Below are 14520 nucleotides of genomic sequence, written 5' to 3' on the forward strand. Positions count from 1 at the left end.
CATTTCTCATTTCACAGCATGTGAAGAGGTAGTCGAAAAATATGTGATTTCTACATCTACATCTACACGACTACTCTGCAATTCACATTTAAGTGCTTGGCAGAGGGTTCATCGAACCACAATCATACTATCTCTCTACTCTTCCACTCGCGAACAGCGAGCGGGAAAAACGAACACCTAAACCTTTCTGTTCGATCTCTGATTTCTCTTATTTTATTTTGATGGTCATTCCTACCTATGTAGGTTGGGCTCAACAAAATATTTTCGCATTCGGAAGAGAAAGTTGGTGACTGAAATTTCGTAAAAAGGTCTCGCCGCGACGAAAAACGTCTATGCTGTAATGACTTCCATCCCAACTCGTGTATCATATCTGCCACACTCTCTCCCCTATAACGTGATAATACAAAACGAGCTGCCCATTTTTGAACCCTTTCGATGTCCTCCGTCAATCCCACACCGCGCAGCAATATTGTAACAGAGGACGAACGAGTGAAGTGTAAGCTGTCTCTTTAGTGGACTTGTTGCATCTTCTAAGTGTCCTGCCAATGAAACGCAACCTTTGGCTCGCGTTCCCGACAATATTATCTATGTGGTCCTTCCAACTGAAGTTGTTCGTAATTTTAACACCCAGGTACTTAGTTGAATTGACAGCCTTGAGAATTGTACTATTTATCAAGTAATCGAATTCCAACGGATTTCTTTTGGAACTCATGTGGATCATCTCACACTTTTCGTTATTTAGCGTCAACTGCCACCTGATTCAGTTGCTCCAGTCATGTGTCATACTGAATCACAAGCGGGATGCACCTCTGTGGCTGGACAGCGGGACTTTGGGAGGCAGTGGGTGAATGGAGACATAAGGCATGGAAGATCTGTTTCTGTACAACTTTTGTAGGGTAATTACAGCCTGTGGAGATCTCACTGAGATCCTTGGTATATTTTGAGAGGGTCTGCTCATCACCACATATGCAATGGCCATGCACCCACAGTCTTTTTACTTCTCTTCTTTCCTACTCCTCCATTCCCTTGCCCTCCTGACTGCACCTAGCTGCCCTATCCTCTCTCCACCTCATCCTTGTATGCTTCCACAAGCAGCACCTTACTATCCGTCAGCTCTACTGTGCTGTCCCTCCCTTTCTCTTGATGTCTTAGAATGTCCTGTCAGCTGATCTCTTCTTATAGTCAGGTTGTACCACAAATTTCTTTTCTCTCTAAATCTGTTCAGTACTTCTTATTAGTTACATGACCTACAAATCTAATCTTCAACATTCTTCTGTAGGACAACATTTCAAAAGCTTCTGTTCTCTCCTTGTCGAAATTTCACGTCCATACATGGCTACATAAACATACTTTCAGAAAACCCTCCCTAACACTTATATCTATATTCAGTGTCAAGAAATTTCTTTTCTTCAGAACGCATTTCGTGCGATTGCCAGTCTATATTTTATACCCTCTCTACTTCAGCCACCATCTGTTACCCTGCTGCCCATATGACAGAATTCATCTACTACTTTAAGTGTCTTGTTTCCTAATCTTATTCCTTAAGCATCACCTGATTTAATTCCACTACATTCTATAATCCTCATTTTGCTTTTGTCTATCTTCATTTTGTATCCTGCTTTCAAGACACTGTCCATTCTTTTCAGCTTTTTCCAAGTCCTTTGCTGTCTGTGACAGAATTACAATCTCACTGGCAAATCTCAGAGTTTTTATTTCTTCTGCCTGAATCTTAATTTCTACTCCAAATTTTTCTTTGGTTTCCTTTATTGTTTGCTCAGTATACAGATTGAATAATATTGGAAATAAGCTACAACCCTATCTCACTCCCTTCTCAACCACTGGTCCCCTTTCATGCTGCGTGACTGTTATAACTGCCATCTGGATACTGTACAAGTTGTAAATAGCGTTCCACTCTTTTTATTGTACCCCTGCTAACTTCAGAATTTCAAAGATGGTGTTTGAGTCAACATTGTCACAAGCTTTCTCTAAGTCTTCAAATGATATAAACATATGTTTGCCTTTCCTTAACCTATTTTCTTCAAGAACGGTGATTTTAACATTGTAGACCGGCATAGTGGCGGAAGAGAGAGTTTTTGAAGATGCAGAATTGGAGACATTGCTGAGTGAAGACGTGTGTCAGACTCAAGAAGAATTGGCACGATTAGTGGGAGTGACACAGCAATCCATTTCAAAATGTCTCAAGCCCATGGGCATGATTTAGAAAGAAGGAACTTGGGTCCCATGTGAACTGAAACCAAGAGATGTTGAATGGCATTTGTGTGTTTGTGAACTGTTGCTTCAGAGGCAAAAACGGAAGGGATTTCTGCATCGCATTGTGACTGGGGGCGAAAAATGGGTTCATTATGATAACCCTAAATGCAAAAAATCATGGGGATATCCCGGCCATGCTTCCACGTCGATGACCAAACTGAATATTCATGGCTCCATGATCATACGCTGCATTTGGTGGGACCAGCTCGGTGTCATGTACTATGATGTGGTAAAACCAAGTGAAACAATCACAGGCGATTGTTATAGAAAGCAATTAATCCGTTTGAGCAGAGCATTAAAAGACAAACGGCTGCAGTACAGCAAGAGGCATGATAAAGTGATTTTGCAGCATGACAACGCTCAACCCCACGTTGCATAAGAGCTTAAAATGCACTTGGAATCATTAAAATGTGAAGTCCTAAGCCACCCGCCATATTCTCCAGACATTTCTCCCTCTGACTATCACTTGTTTAGATTAATGGCGCATGGCCTGACTGACCAACACTTCCGATCTCATGAAGAAGTCACAAATTGGATCGATTTGTGGATCGCTTCAAAAGATGAACAATTTTTTTGACAGGGGATTCATACACTGCTTGAAAGATTGGAGAAAGTAGTGGCCAGCGATGGAAAATACTTTGAATGATACATGTGTGACCAATTTGTTTCATTAAAGCCTCAAATGTTGGGGAAAAAAACAGCAGAAGCAAAGTTGTACACCTTATAAGATAAGTTGTAGGGTCAGTGTTGTCTTGGGTGTTCCTACATTTCTTTGGAATCCAAACATCTTTCCCGAGATCGACGTCCTCCAGTTTTTCCATTTTTCTGTAAAGAATTTGTGTTAATATTTTGCAACTGTGACTTATTAAACTGATAGTTCAGTAATATTCACCTATCAGTACCTGCTTTCCTTGGAATTATTACATTTTTCTCAAAGCTGTTTCACATTTGCACACCAGATGGAGGATTTTTTTCATGACTGGCTCTCCCAAGGCTATCAGTACTTCTGACAGGTCCTTGTTTCGACTTAGCTCTGTCAGTACTCTGTCAGATTCTTCTCATTTTCATCTACATCCTCTTCCATTTCTATAATATTGCCTTCAAGTTTATCTCCTTGGAAAGACACACTTTGTACTCCTTTCACCTTTTAGCTTTTTCTTCTTTACTTGGGACTCGTTTTCCATCTGAGTTCTTGATATTCATATATCTACTTCTGTTTTCTCCAAAGACCTCTTTAATTTTCCCCTAGTGAAATATGCTTCATCACATTTGCCCTCTAGCCATTCTTGCTTAGTCATTTTCCACTTCCTGTCAGTGTCATTTGTATTCCCTTTTGCTTGCTTCATTTGCTGAAGTCTTTTATTTTCTCCCTTCATCAGTTGAAGTCAATATCTCCCATGTTATCCAAGGATTTCTATTAGGCCATCTCTTTTTACCTAATTGATTATTTTCTGATTTCACTATTTCATTTCTCAAAGTTACCTATTCCTCTTCTATTGTATTTCTTGCCTCTTTTCTAGTCAATCATTGCCTAATGCTCCCTCTGAAACTCTCAACAACTCCTGTTCTTTCAAGCTATGTGGGTCCCGTGTTCTTAATTTACTACTGTTTTGCAGTTTCTTTAGTTTTACTCTACAGTTCATAACCAATGTGGTCAGAGTCCACATCTGCCCCTAGAAATATCTTATAATGTAAAATCTGCTTCCAAAATCTCTGTCTTACCATTACATAACCAATCTGAAACCTTCCAGTGTGTCCAGGTCTCTTTCACGTAAACAACCGTCTCTCATGATTCTTAAACCAAGTGTTAGCTACGGTTAAATCATACCCTGTGGAAAATTCTACCAGGCAGCTTCCTCTTTCATTCCTTTCCCTCAGTTCATATTCACATACAATTTTTCTTCCTCATCCTTTTCCTACTATTGAATTTCAGTCCTCCACCACAATTAAGTTTTCATCTCCCTTAACTATCTGAATAATTTCTTTTACCTCATCATACATTTCATCAACCTCTTAATCGTCTGCGAAGCTAGTTGGCATATAAACTTGTAGGACTGGGGTGGGTGTTGGCTTTGTGTCTATCTTGGCTACAATAATGTTTTTACTATGCTGTCCACATTAGCCTACCTGCATTTCTATTTCCTTATTCATTATTAAACCTACTACTGCATTACCCCTATTTAATTTTGTATTTATAACCCTGTATTCTCTTGACCAGAAGTCCTGTTCCTTTTGCCATCGAACTTCACTAATTCTCACTATATCTAACTTCAACATATCCATTTACCTTTTTAAATTATATAACTTATGTGTGTGATTAAGGGACCTAACATTCCACGCTCCTATCTGTAGAATGCCGGGTTTGTTTCTCCTGATGAGAATATCCTCCTGAGCAGTCCCCACATGGAGATCTAAATGTCGGACTATTTTACCTCTGGAATTTTTTACACAAGAGAATACCATCATTATTTAACCTAAAATAGAACTGCATGCCCTTGGGAAAAAATATGGCTGTCGTTTCCTGTGGTTTTCAGCCATTTTCAGTACCAGTGCAGCAAGGCTGATTTGGTTGATGTTACTAGGGCAGATCAGCCAATCATCCATCAGTCAATCATCCAGACTGTTGCCCCTGTAGCTGCCTCTCTTCCGGAACCACATGTTTGTCTGGCCTCTTAACAGATACCGCCATATTGTGGTTGCGCTTGTGGTATGGCTATCTGTATAGCTGATGCACGCAACCACCTCGCCTGTGGCAAGGTCCATGGTTCATGGAGGGTGGCAGTATGCCCTGTGGTTTTTAATTACACCCTGTCTGACAAAATAAAAGTGAAGCACCCAAACACAAGGTCGGGTATGTAAATGATAAAAGTTGCAATTCTCTGCAGCAGGCAAGACAGCCACCAAAGTGCATAATTGGATTTCATGTTAGGATTGTTATTGGGCCTGGTAGGGTATATAATGGGCATGAACAACATCGGGTGTCGAGTGATCAATGTGAAGGACACAGAGGTGCTACCTACTAATGTGGGACATTATTATTAACACCCAACAGTTTGAACAAGGCTTCATTGTGGGTGTCGATTTGGCCAGCTTGTTGAATTGTGCAGTATCCAGGTGTTTAGGGTGTTCGAATGTGACAGTGGCACAGTGTTGGCCTGCATTGTAATGTGAAGTCAGGCCTAATATTTCTCATAGTTCCAATTAACCATGTCTGACCACAACAGAAGTCATATCATGCACCAACCACATTGTAACCTATTGTCATCTGTGCCTATAATGAGTTCCCTTCAAATTTCTGTGTCATCCTGTACCATAGGTCAGAGACTAGTAGCAGGCAGGCTCGGGTTCTACTGTTCCAAGAGTAGGCTACCTTCAGCACCATAACAGAAACAGCTTTGTTTGGAATGATGCCATGACTAGGAAGCATGGCTTGCGTTTAGTAATGAATCATGGTTCTGCCCTGCCCTGGTGACTATCAATGGTGAATAGGGTGGAAACCTGAGGACAGGTCCTATCCTTCCAACATTTTGAAAGATACAAGTTTGTTACTCCTCACATGATGTAGGGACCCTCTGGCATGACTTCAGGTCATGGCAGATAGTGACTGAGGTATCCATGACGACATTACGGTACGTCCACAGACATCATGTGTCATACTGTATTAGCTCTGATACAACAGTAACATATTACTATTTGCAATGGGCCAGTGCTTATTCACTTATGAAACATGTCTCTGAGCTGTCTACATGATTTAAGGTACTCCATGGCCAATGATTTAAGGTACTCCATGGCCAATAACACTCTAGATCTCTCCCTGATGGAAAATGTTGGATAGGCTTGGACATCAACTCTGTCCCAGCACCATTATCCAGGATATCGAGGACAACAGTTGTGGGCTTCAGGTGATGGTATGATGGTTTTATGATTCCCTTTCTAAATGGATCAGTGCATGCATACAGAACTGACGTGGTACAACATCATGCTGATAAGGGGCTCATACTGCCAAGTTCTTTGTAGACTTGTTTTAATAGCATCACATACTCTCTCAGCAAGTGAAGTTTCATTTCATTTTCTCCTCCCCTTCTGTGCAATTCAGTTTTTTGGAGGCAGTGTATATGCAAAACAAAATAATCTCCCAGTGATCCAAACTCTTGTATCTGTATGCCTTCAAATGTGATTGACTAGCAGACAGGGACACTTGAAATTAGATTGTTGGAAAGTATGTGAGTTGTGGGTTTATGAATGTGTATATGTTTGTCTTTTGTCCGATGAAGAACTTTGAAAGCTCATATGTTCCAATAGTCTACTTTTAAAGGTATGTTTCTGCTGCAAGACTACTTCTTTATGTGGCTGTCTATTGCAGTTGTGTAAAATACAGTGTTCATTTACAGCAGCATTGTTAATGGTAAACATGGATGTCTAATTTTAGAATACACTATTTACTGTACAATTCTATGTGCTTCAATGTCTCCACAACACGTGGCTTTCAGTCCTGCAGTATTGAGAGGTTGTATGACATTTTGAGGATGAGATGTGTCCCCCCCCTCCCCACCACCCCCACCCCCTTTAGTTGCACAGTGAATGAATAACTAAACAGTGATACATCAGCCTTTTTGTATGTAATCTGCACATCTTTGAATGTATAAGTACAGTAGAAGTGGCATCATACTGAAAGAAAAGAAACTGAATTAAATGAGTATAAAATGCATATATGCAGAGCTAATTTCCAATATTGTCACACAGATTCAAAGTGAAACCAGACAATGAAGTGTCAAATTAATCATCCAAAGATTTACTATCAGTTGATGGTTTTTTTGTGCTCTTTTTCTGGCAGTTACTGAGTTTTTTATTTAATTTTTTTTAATGTGGGATATTGCTTGTAGTCTGCCATTAAATTTTTTTAATGTGGGACATTACTTGTAGTCTGCCATTAAATTTTAAGTACTGGTATCTCTGAATTCGTGTGATGACAAACAACAAGCATATACCTCTCCCTGGCAATCACAGTGACACAGCGCAGAAAAGCAATACCTGAGAAATCACAATGTAAAGAGTAAATTCTTTAAAACTTATGGTGAAATAGTATAACCTTCCTTTAAATTTCAGGTAAGTAATGTTGGTGTAAATTCCATTTGACTTTTTGTGCACTTTAGGGCACTTCACGCACATTTTTCAGCGACTAAACTAAAAACTGCCATTTTAGGACTTGTGTCACGTTTCTTGCCAGGGTGCTACTGTATATGACACAAAGTATTTAGGGTACTTCAGAAAGTAAGTTTCACATTTTGTCTCATGCTAAGAACATTGTGCAACAAGAGTGGTGCATTGTTAGAAGAGAGCACATGTTCCAAGTTTCTTGTAGAGTTCTGGTGCAGTACAAAAACAGTTGCATCACAATATGGAAATGAAATAGTGTGGCAACTGGAAACATACTCTAACATTAAAATATGCAGGATAGTGTAATTGTTATGTGCAGAAATGTCAAAATTGCATCCAGATTCACTAAATATTGGCAATATATGAACCAAATGCAATGTCACACCAGCCGTAAGAAATGATGCCAATAATTTGTCCAAGGCCACACAGACACAGATGATGCTGATTGGGAAGTTCAAATCTTGCACCATGCAATTTCTATCTTTTTGGCAGACTGTAGGAACATCAGGATGGAAACACTTTCCAACGATGAGGACATTCGCGCAGTGGTTCTTGAATGAGCCCATGACCAAGGAGCAGATTTTTATTGTCAAGGAGTTGAATGATTGGCAGAACGTTCTGACTGTTGCTAACGGGGAATCTTGGTGACTATATTGAGAAATAATATCACATTTCTTTGACACTTTGAAGTGTAGTGCAGCATTTAGTGAAAGTACTTGGCTTGCCATAAAGTGTAATTTACTTTTTAAAGCCCCTACATATCACACTCAAGAGTGGGAGTTGTATCTGAACTAGTGACAGAATCAAGAGACTGCTGCCATACCTATAGAGGATAGTGTTAAATCCTAAGAAATGCTATCAAGGAGATTGAGAGTTTGAAGTATGCAAATCGAATTTATAATTATCAGAATAATTTGAAAATAATGTCATCTACACCGAGATGACAAAAATCATGTGCTGATGATATGTGCACATATAGATGGCAGAAGTATCATGTACACAAGATATAAAAGGGCAGTACATTGGCAGAGCTGCCATTCGCACTCGGATGATTCATGTGAAAACATTTCCAAATTGATTATGGCATTTCAGAAAATGTTAGCAAATTCAATATCAGGCATTACCTCTCACAATTGACAATACATTAGCCATTGGCCTTCACTTAACAACCAAGAACGTGGCGTTTGTATAGACTTGTCATTGCTAACAGACAAACAACGTTGTTTGAAATAACTGCAGAAATCAATGTGGGATCTATGAGTAACGTATCCATAAGGACATTGCTGTAAAATCTTGTGTTAATGGGCTATGGCAGCAGACAACTGATGTGATTGCTTTTGCTAGCAGCATGACATCACCTGCAGCACCTCTCCTAGGCTCGTGGGCATTTTGGTTAGACCCCAGACAACTGGAAAACTGTGACCTGGTCAGATGAGTCCAGATTTTAGTTGGTAAGAGCTGGTGGTTGCCCCATAATGGTGTGGGCTATGCTTATTTGAAATGGATTGGGTCCTCTGGTATGTTTGGTTACTTGGAGATGATGTGCAGCCATTCGTGGGTTCATTTTGCCAGACAACAGTGGAATTTTTGTTGATGACAGTGTGCCATGTCACTAGGCCACAATTGTTTGTAATTGATTTGAAGAACATTCTGTACAATTTGACCTAATGATTTGGCCGCTCAGGCTGCCCAATATGAATCCAATCGAACATTTATGGGACATAATCAGTAGGTCAGTTTGTGCCCAGAATCCTACACCAGCAATACTTTTGCAATTATGGAAGGCTATAGAGGCAGTATGGCTCAGTATTTCTGCAGGGGACTTCCAACAACTTATTGCGTCCATGCCATGTCAAATTGCTGTGCTGCCCTGGGCAGAAGGAGATCCAACACGATATTAGGAGGTATCTAATGACTTTTGTCACCTCATTGTATAATGAGATGTGCCAAGGCAGTAAGAAAATGGCAAGTATCAAAACTCAGAAATGGTGAAATTGTGTCAATGAAACAACAGAGTTATGCAAACTCTACATGGAAGCCAGTGCAAATGCCACTATGTTATGTGGACTTCCTTCTGTACTAAATAACAAACACATTTTTTGTGACATTAAGTCTGTGTCCGTAACTCACTGTTTTGCTCCACTCAAGGACATCATATTACTTCATCTCTCCTGAATTAAACATGCTCATTGTGGTTGTGGAATGTTCACAACTTCAGGAAGTTGGGAGCAACAGTTTGTGGCCATAAAAGGATTGTGAGTTTTTGCAGCTAATGTTTGTGGTGTGATAACTCTCTTGATATAATGTATTTTGTGTACACATACCGCCACAGTTCATGTTCTCAAAATCCAGCAGTGACTAATTGTCAAGCCAGTTTCCACAAGCATCAAATCTTTGACAAATAGTGTACCAGCAGATTGGAATTGAAGGTTTCACAAAAACCACCATCAACAATATATTTTGCAGTACATGAAATGTATTCCAATATGAACAACCTACAGTTGTATAAGGGAGTGACAATAATGAAAATTTGTGCTGGTCCGGGACTCAAACCCAGATTTCCTGCTTCACGCAAGCGATAGCCTTAACCGCTTCAGCTATCCGTGCACCAGACACAGATTTCCATATGTCATCATTCCTGCATCAGAACCTGAACTTGTACACATATTATGTAATTCCTGTGCAGGGGAGGACGTTTCAGTTGAAAGTTGCCATCTGGTATCGAGGGTTGAACACGATATTGCAGTACTTGTGTTGTTAAGAATAACATTGCAGTATTCCTTCGGACATGTTTGCCCACCTGCGGCGACTACAGCAGCCATGGAATACATGAAATGTATTCGCTGTTGTGAATACGAACAACCATCAGCTGTATGTTTGTCTGGCACAAATTTACAAGTACAAGTTGTGATGCAGGAATGTGGGCGTATAAGTTTGGGTCTGGCTGTGGGTTGTGCATTGAGGCCAAAGTGATTAAGTCCACTGCTTATGTAAAGTGGGAAATCCGTGTTTCAGTCCCAGTCCGACACAGATTTTCATTGTTGTCATTCCCTTATACAACTGATGGTTGTTCATATTCACACCTGCAAATACATTTTGTGTATTTGATAACAGTTGAAGTCACCACAGTGCCTGTTGTTTCACACAAGCATGCTTGTCCAAAGGAACACTGCTTTGTTCTTAACAACACAGGCATTGCAGTATCATAATTGACAGTGTTACAACAAGTTATGGACATTTTCCTCTGTTGTAAAGTAGCATTCTTGATACAAGGAAGAAAGGGGCAGGGTTCACAATATTACATAGATACTATGTTAAAATCAAGTATTGAAGTGTGACTTTTGTATCCCCTATAGTAAAGAGGAATAAATGAAAAGCAGCTTTTCATTTGTATGGTTTTACAAATATTTTCCGGTGCTCGTAATACTTGTGGAACAAACTCTTGAGAAGGGGGCAGTATTTTCTTTATAGGCTTACAAGTATAAACAATTTGGAAACATACACTTTAATTGCTGATTATCATGGTAGAAGATGAGTATACACACACTACTACTTCAATCTGAATTTTAATTGTGCACACTGTGTCACAGAGAATCTTTTACAAGAGCAACTGTCTCTGTTGTTACTCATTATAAAATAAATGTGGCCAGTTTGACTTTACTAGAATTAGCTGCTGCTAGCTCCTGGAATTTCATTCTGTTGATGTGTCACCAGAAATAATTGGCATCATTTGAAGCTTAATTAACAATGAGAAGAACTTGTTCTCTGTTTGTCACTGTACCTTACCAATCTCTGTAACTACTTGGCTGTAAGATAATCTACTAAATAGTTTCTTGTTCTGTTTAGGCCTTTTCAAACTGGAGGTGATGGCACAGGCTGGAACATACATTAAGGAGTTTGTGCATGGCGATTTTGGTCGAACAACACCTGACCTTGGTCAGTTACTTGGTGGTGTGCAAGTCGACATACTGGCCCTTGATGTCTTGGTAAGTTTCACAATCAGATCCTCACGAAAACATTATTCGTGTAATAATGACATTGTGGTGGCATAGAGGAGCAGTGAGAATATTTTATTACTTATTTAGTTTCCTGTCACAGCTGCTTGCGTATTTCTTAATGGTCTATTTATTTTTGAACTGTTGCCTATGCCAAAAAGTACATCAGTGATGAAAACTATAAATACAAAAGGTTGAAATATATGAACATTCTCAAGTATCCGCTATGTACAGGTCACAGAATTTCATTACAATAGCTATGGCATACATGTGTCTTTATCATGTGATTGTAAAACAGTTCCAGTGTAATATATAAAAGATTTCTTCTGTTCTAATAGTATACATTCGAACAATCTGTCCTTGGCATAGTTGGCTTCCATACTGTAGGTCATCTTGGCAAATGTGGTTGAGTGTACTTGATGGGTGCCATCAGTGTTTAATTTGTGCTCCTGCACACTTTTGTCATGCCACAGCACCAATGTGATTCCACTTATTTAAAATAGTACATCTAATTTTTGTGTGCCTCTCAATTTCACAATCACATTTGATACAAACATTACAAATTTTCATTTTTTTTAAAACTTTTAAAATTATTCCAGTCTTGATAAGAAGCAGTTGTAACATTACACATTTGGTAATAAAATTTTATCCATAACACTAGTGTACTGACAACAGCCACAGGTGCATCCGTAATTTTAAATTTTACATTTTTTATTTTAAGAACTATTAAGTCACTCCAAACTTTTGTAAAGAAAATGGTGTATTTGCTTAAAAAATTAGGAACTTTATGTTGTACTAAGGCCATCAGTTGACTGCTGTACTTTTAAAAATATTCCAAATTTCATAAAAATATTAGTAATATTGCATACTTAATTGAAATAAAATTGTGTTCATATTGTACTGACAACAGTCTCAACCACTATCACAATTCTGTATACCCTGCAGAGTACTCTGTCGTTTTATGGCTAGAGATGGGCAGTCTGCTGCTGAATTCATTCAGAGAGCCAGATCTTTCTAAAGATTCGGAAAAAATGAATGATTTCAAAATGCGTCTATGGTGGCTGTAATAAATGGGGTGAAAATTCTACGCTAGGCTGCTGCAACAGTGCCACACCCCACATCCTTAAGAAAACATTTCCTAAGCTACAAAAAGTGTGTTATACACATGTGGATTTGCATACCTTACTAGTGCATGAAGCTTTTCTCTTCCATGAAAGCAGAAAATAAAGCAAGCTCATTTTTTCTTTCAATATATTGGCTGTCGGGCAGTAACCATACAGACACATGAATAGTAATACTAATTATGATGATATGTAAGTAAATATAACACAATGGTACATCAAATCTCTGAGTGGAAAAATACTCTTTGACCAAATCAGGAATCGAAAGTGAACCCCTTTTCTTCACACTCCGCTGTATTGACTTCACAGCTAATGGGGCAAACGAGACAAAAGTGCTTCAGTATGATACTTTAAGGCAGAAAACATTTCCAGCATCATGTTCTGCTCTTGATTTCAAAAGAATATCTCACATTTCAGAAGCTAAATAAACGTTTACATACTTTTGAGTGAGTTGTTACTTCTTATCCTTTGACTTAGCATTGCCAGTGATCATAAAAGCTGCTGTCTTCAACCGTTGTGCAATCAAAGCAATCCAAGTGTCACCCCCTCCCAATAGCTCAGGCTTCCCACCACTTTCACCAGTCACCCCAGGCCATCTCACTAGCTCACTACTCGGCTGCCATCATTCTCAAGAATTAGATTGCAGTGTCGCTCTTTAGCTCACTACTCCTCACCACTCTCATGGATCAGATTGCGAGCTAGCTCACTGCTCCATGCTGCTCTAATGGATGAGATCGCACAGAGCAGACCACATGGTGACTTGAGGCATCACTGTTGTCTGCCCTCTTGGCACAGTGATACAACTTGCAACTCGCTTTCTTGACTGAGCACCTCTCCATCCAAATTCAGCTCTTTATTCTTTGTAAGCTTATTTGATTTGTTCTAGTTGTTATATTGTGATGTTGCTCTTCTGTTTTGTTGTTGCGAGAGTTCTTTTAGGTGTATTACTATGTCTTCTTCTATGTCTCTTGCATTTATAGTTGCTATTGTTGGTGTGTTGTTAGCCTTTATGTAGGTTTTAATTACTGTGCATGGACAGGATACTAAATATAATGGTATGTATAACACACAGTTATTTTAACATACATGATAGTCCATATGTATAAAGGCTGTCTCAGGAGACATGGTCAATATTCAGAGATATGGCAGGAACAATCATTTGAAGCAAAAACTATGTATGAAAATATACCCTATTCCCAGTTGTTTTCTGAGATGGAACATATTTAAGCTACTGTTATATACTTTTCTTGAATAAAACGAAATCTCTGACCTCTAGTGAAAACTTGTCACAGTACAAAATTAAACTACATTAAATTTCCTTTAAAAAGATTCTATTCATTTTTGCTCAAGGACTTACAGGTTGTGTCAAGAGAGGGAGAGAAAACGGAAAATCTTTCACAATGTGCATGCGTATTGGTGTAGGTAAGCCAATTTGCAGTAGTTTTCCAAACTTGATAGACCACATGTCCTACACTACTATGGTACATTGTAGACAGTGACAATGTACTGAACAATAAACAAAATAAGTAACAATATACATTAAATATGTTCTGTCTTGGAAACCATTCAGAATAGAGCATATGTCCACAGGAAGTCTTTTGCTTCAAGTGATTGTTCCTGTCATACCCTTGAATATTGACCATTTATCCTGGGACAACCTGTATATTATGTTTAATTTTTTATTCATTCATTTAATCTGAACAGGAGTCTTCTTACATCAGACCAGAGTTTTATGTATAATTACAAAACTTATTGAAACCACAGTTACTTAAAAAATCATAATATTTTTAATATGGTGTCTCTTCTTCTTCTCTCTGCATGTATCAGTCATTTGTTATGCCCTATTGGTTGAAATTGTTGATTTTCCTTTGTCTTCCTAAATATCTTCTGCCCATGGGGTAATAATTATAATCAGTTTTGGCAATCTGTTGTCTTCTATTCTTGTGACATAATCCTTCCAGTTGTTTCTGTATTCT

The 14520-nt window shown here is 38.8% G+C and overlaps 1 protein-coding gene across 1 annotated transcript in view; it reads left to right on the top strand.

Moving 5' to 3' along the window:
* The window catches only part of LOC126355741 (tRNA pseudouridine synthase Pus10), an 87319-nt gene that overhangs the window by 52369 nt on the left and 20430 nt on the right, over positions 1–14520 (top strand). Inside the window, exon 8 of the mRNA XM_050006122.1 lies at positions 11275–11414. Within this exon, the coding sequence (XP_049862079.1) occupies positions 11275–11414 (140 nt within the window). The remainder of the gene's footprint in view (positions 1–11274; positions 11415–14520) is intronic.

Source organism: Schistocerca gregaria, chromosome 3, assembly GCF_023897955.1.
Source record: "Schistocerca gregaria isolate iqSchGreg1 chromosome 3, iqSchGreg1.2, whole genome shotgun sequence".
In the NCBI taxonomy this organism is placed as follows: Eukaryota; Metazoa; Arthropoda; class Insecta; order Orthoptera; family Acrididae; genus Schistocerca; species Schistocerca gregaria.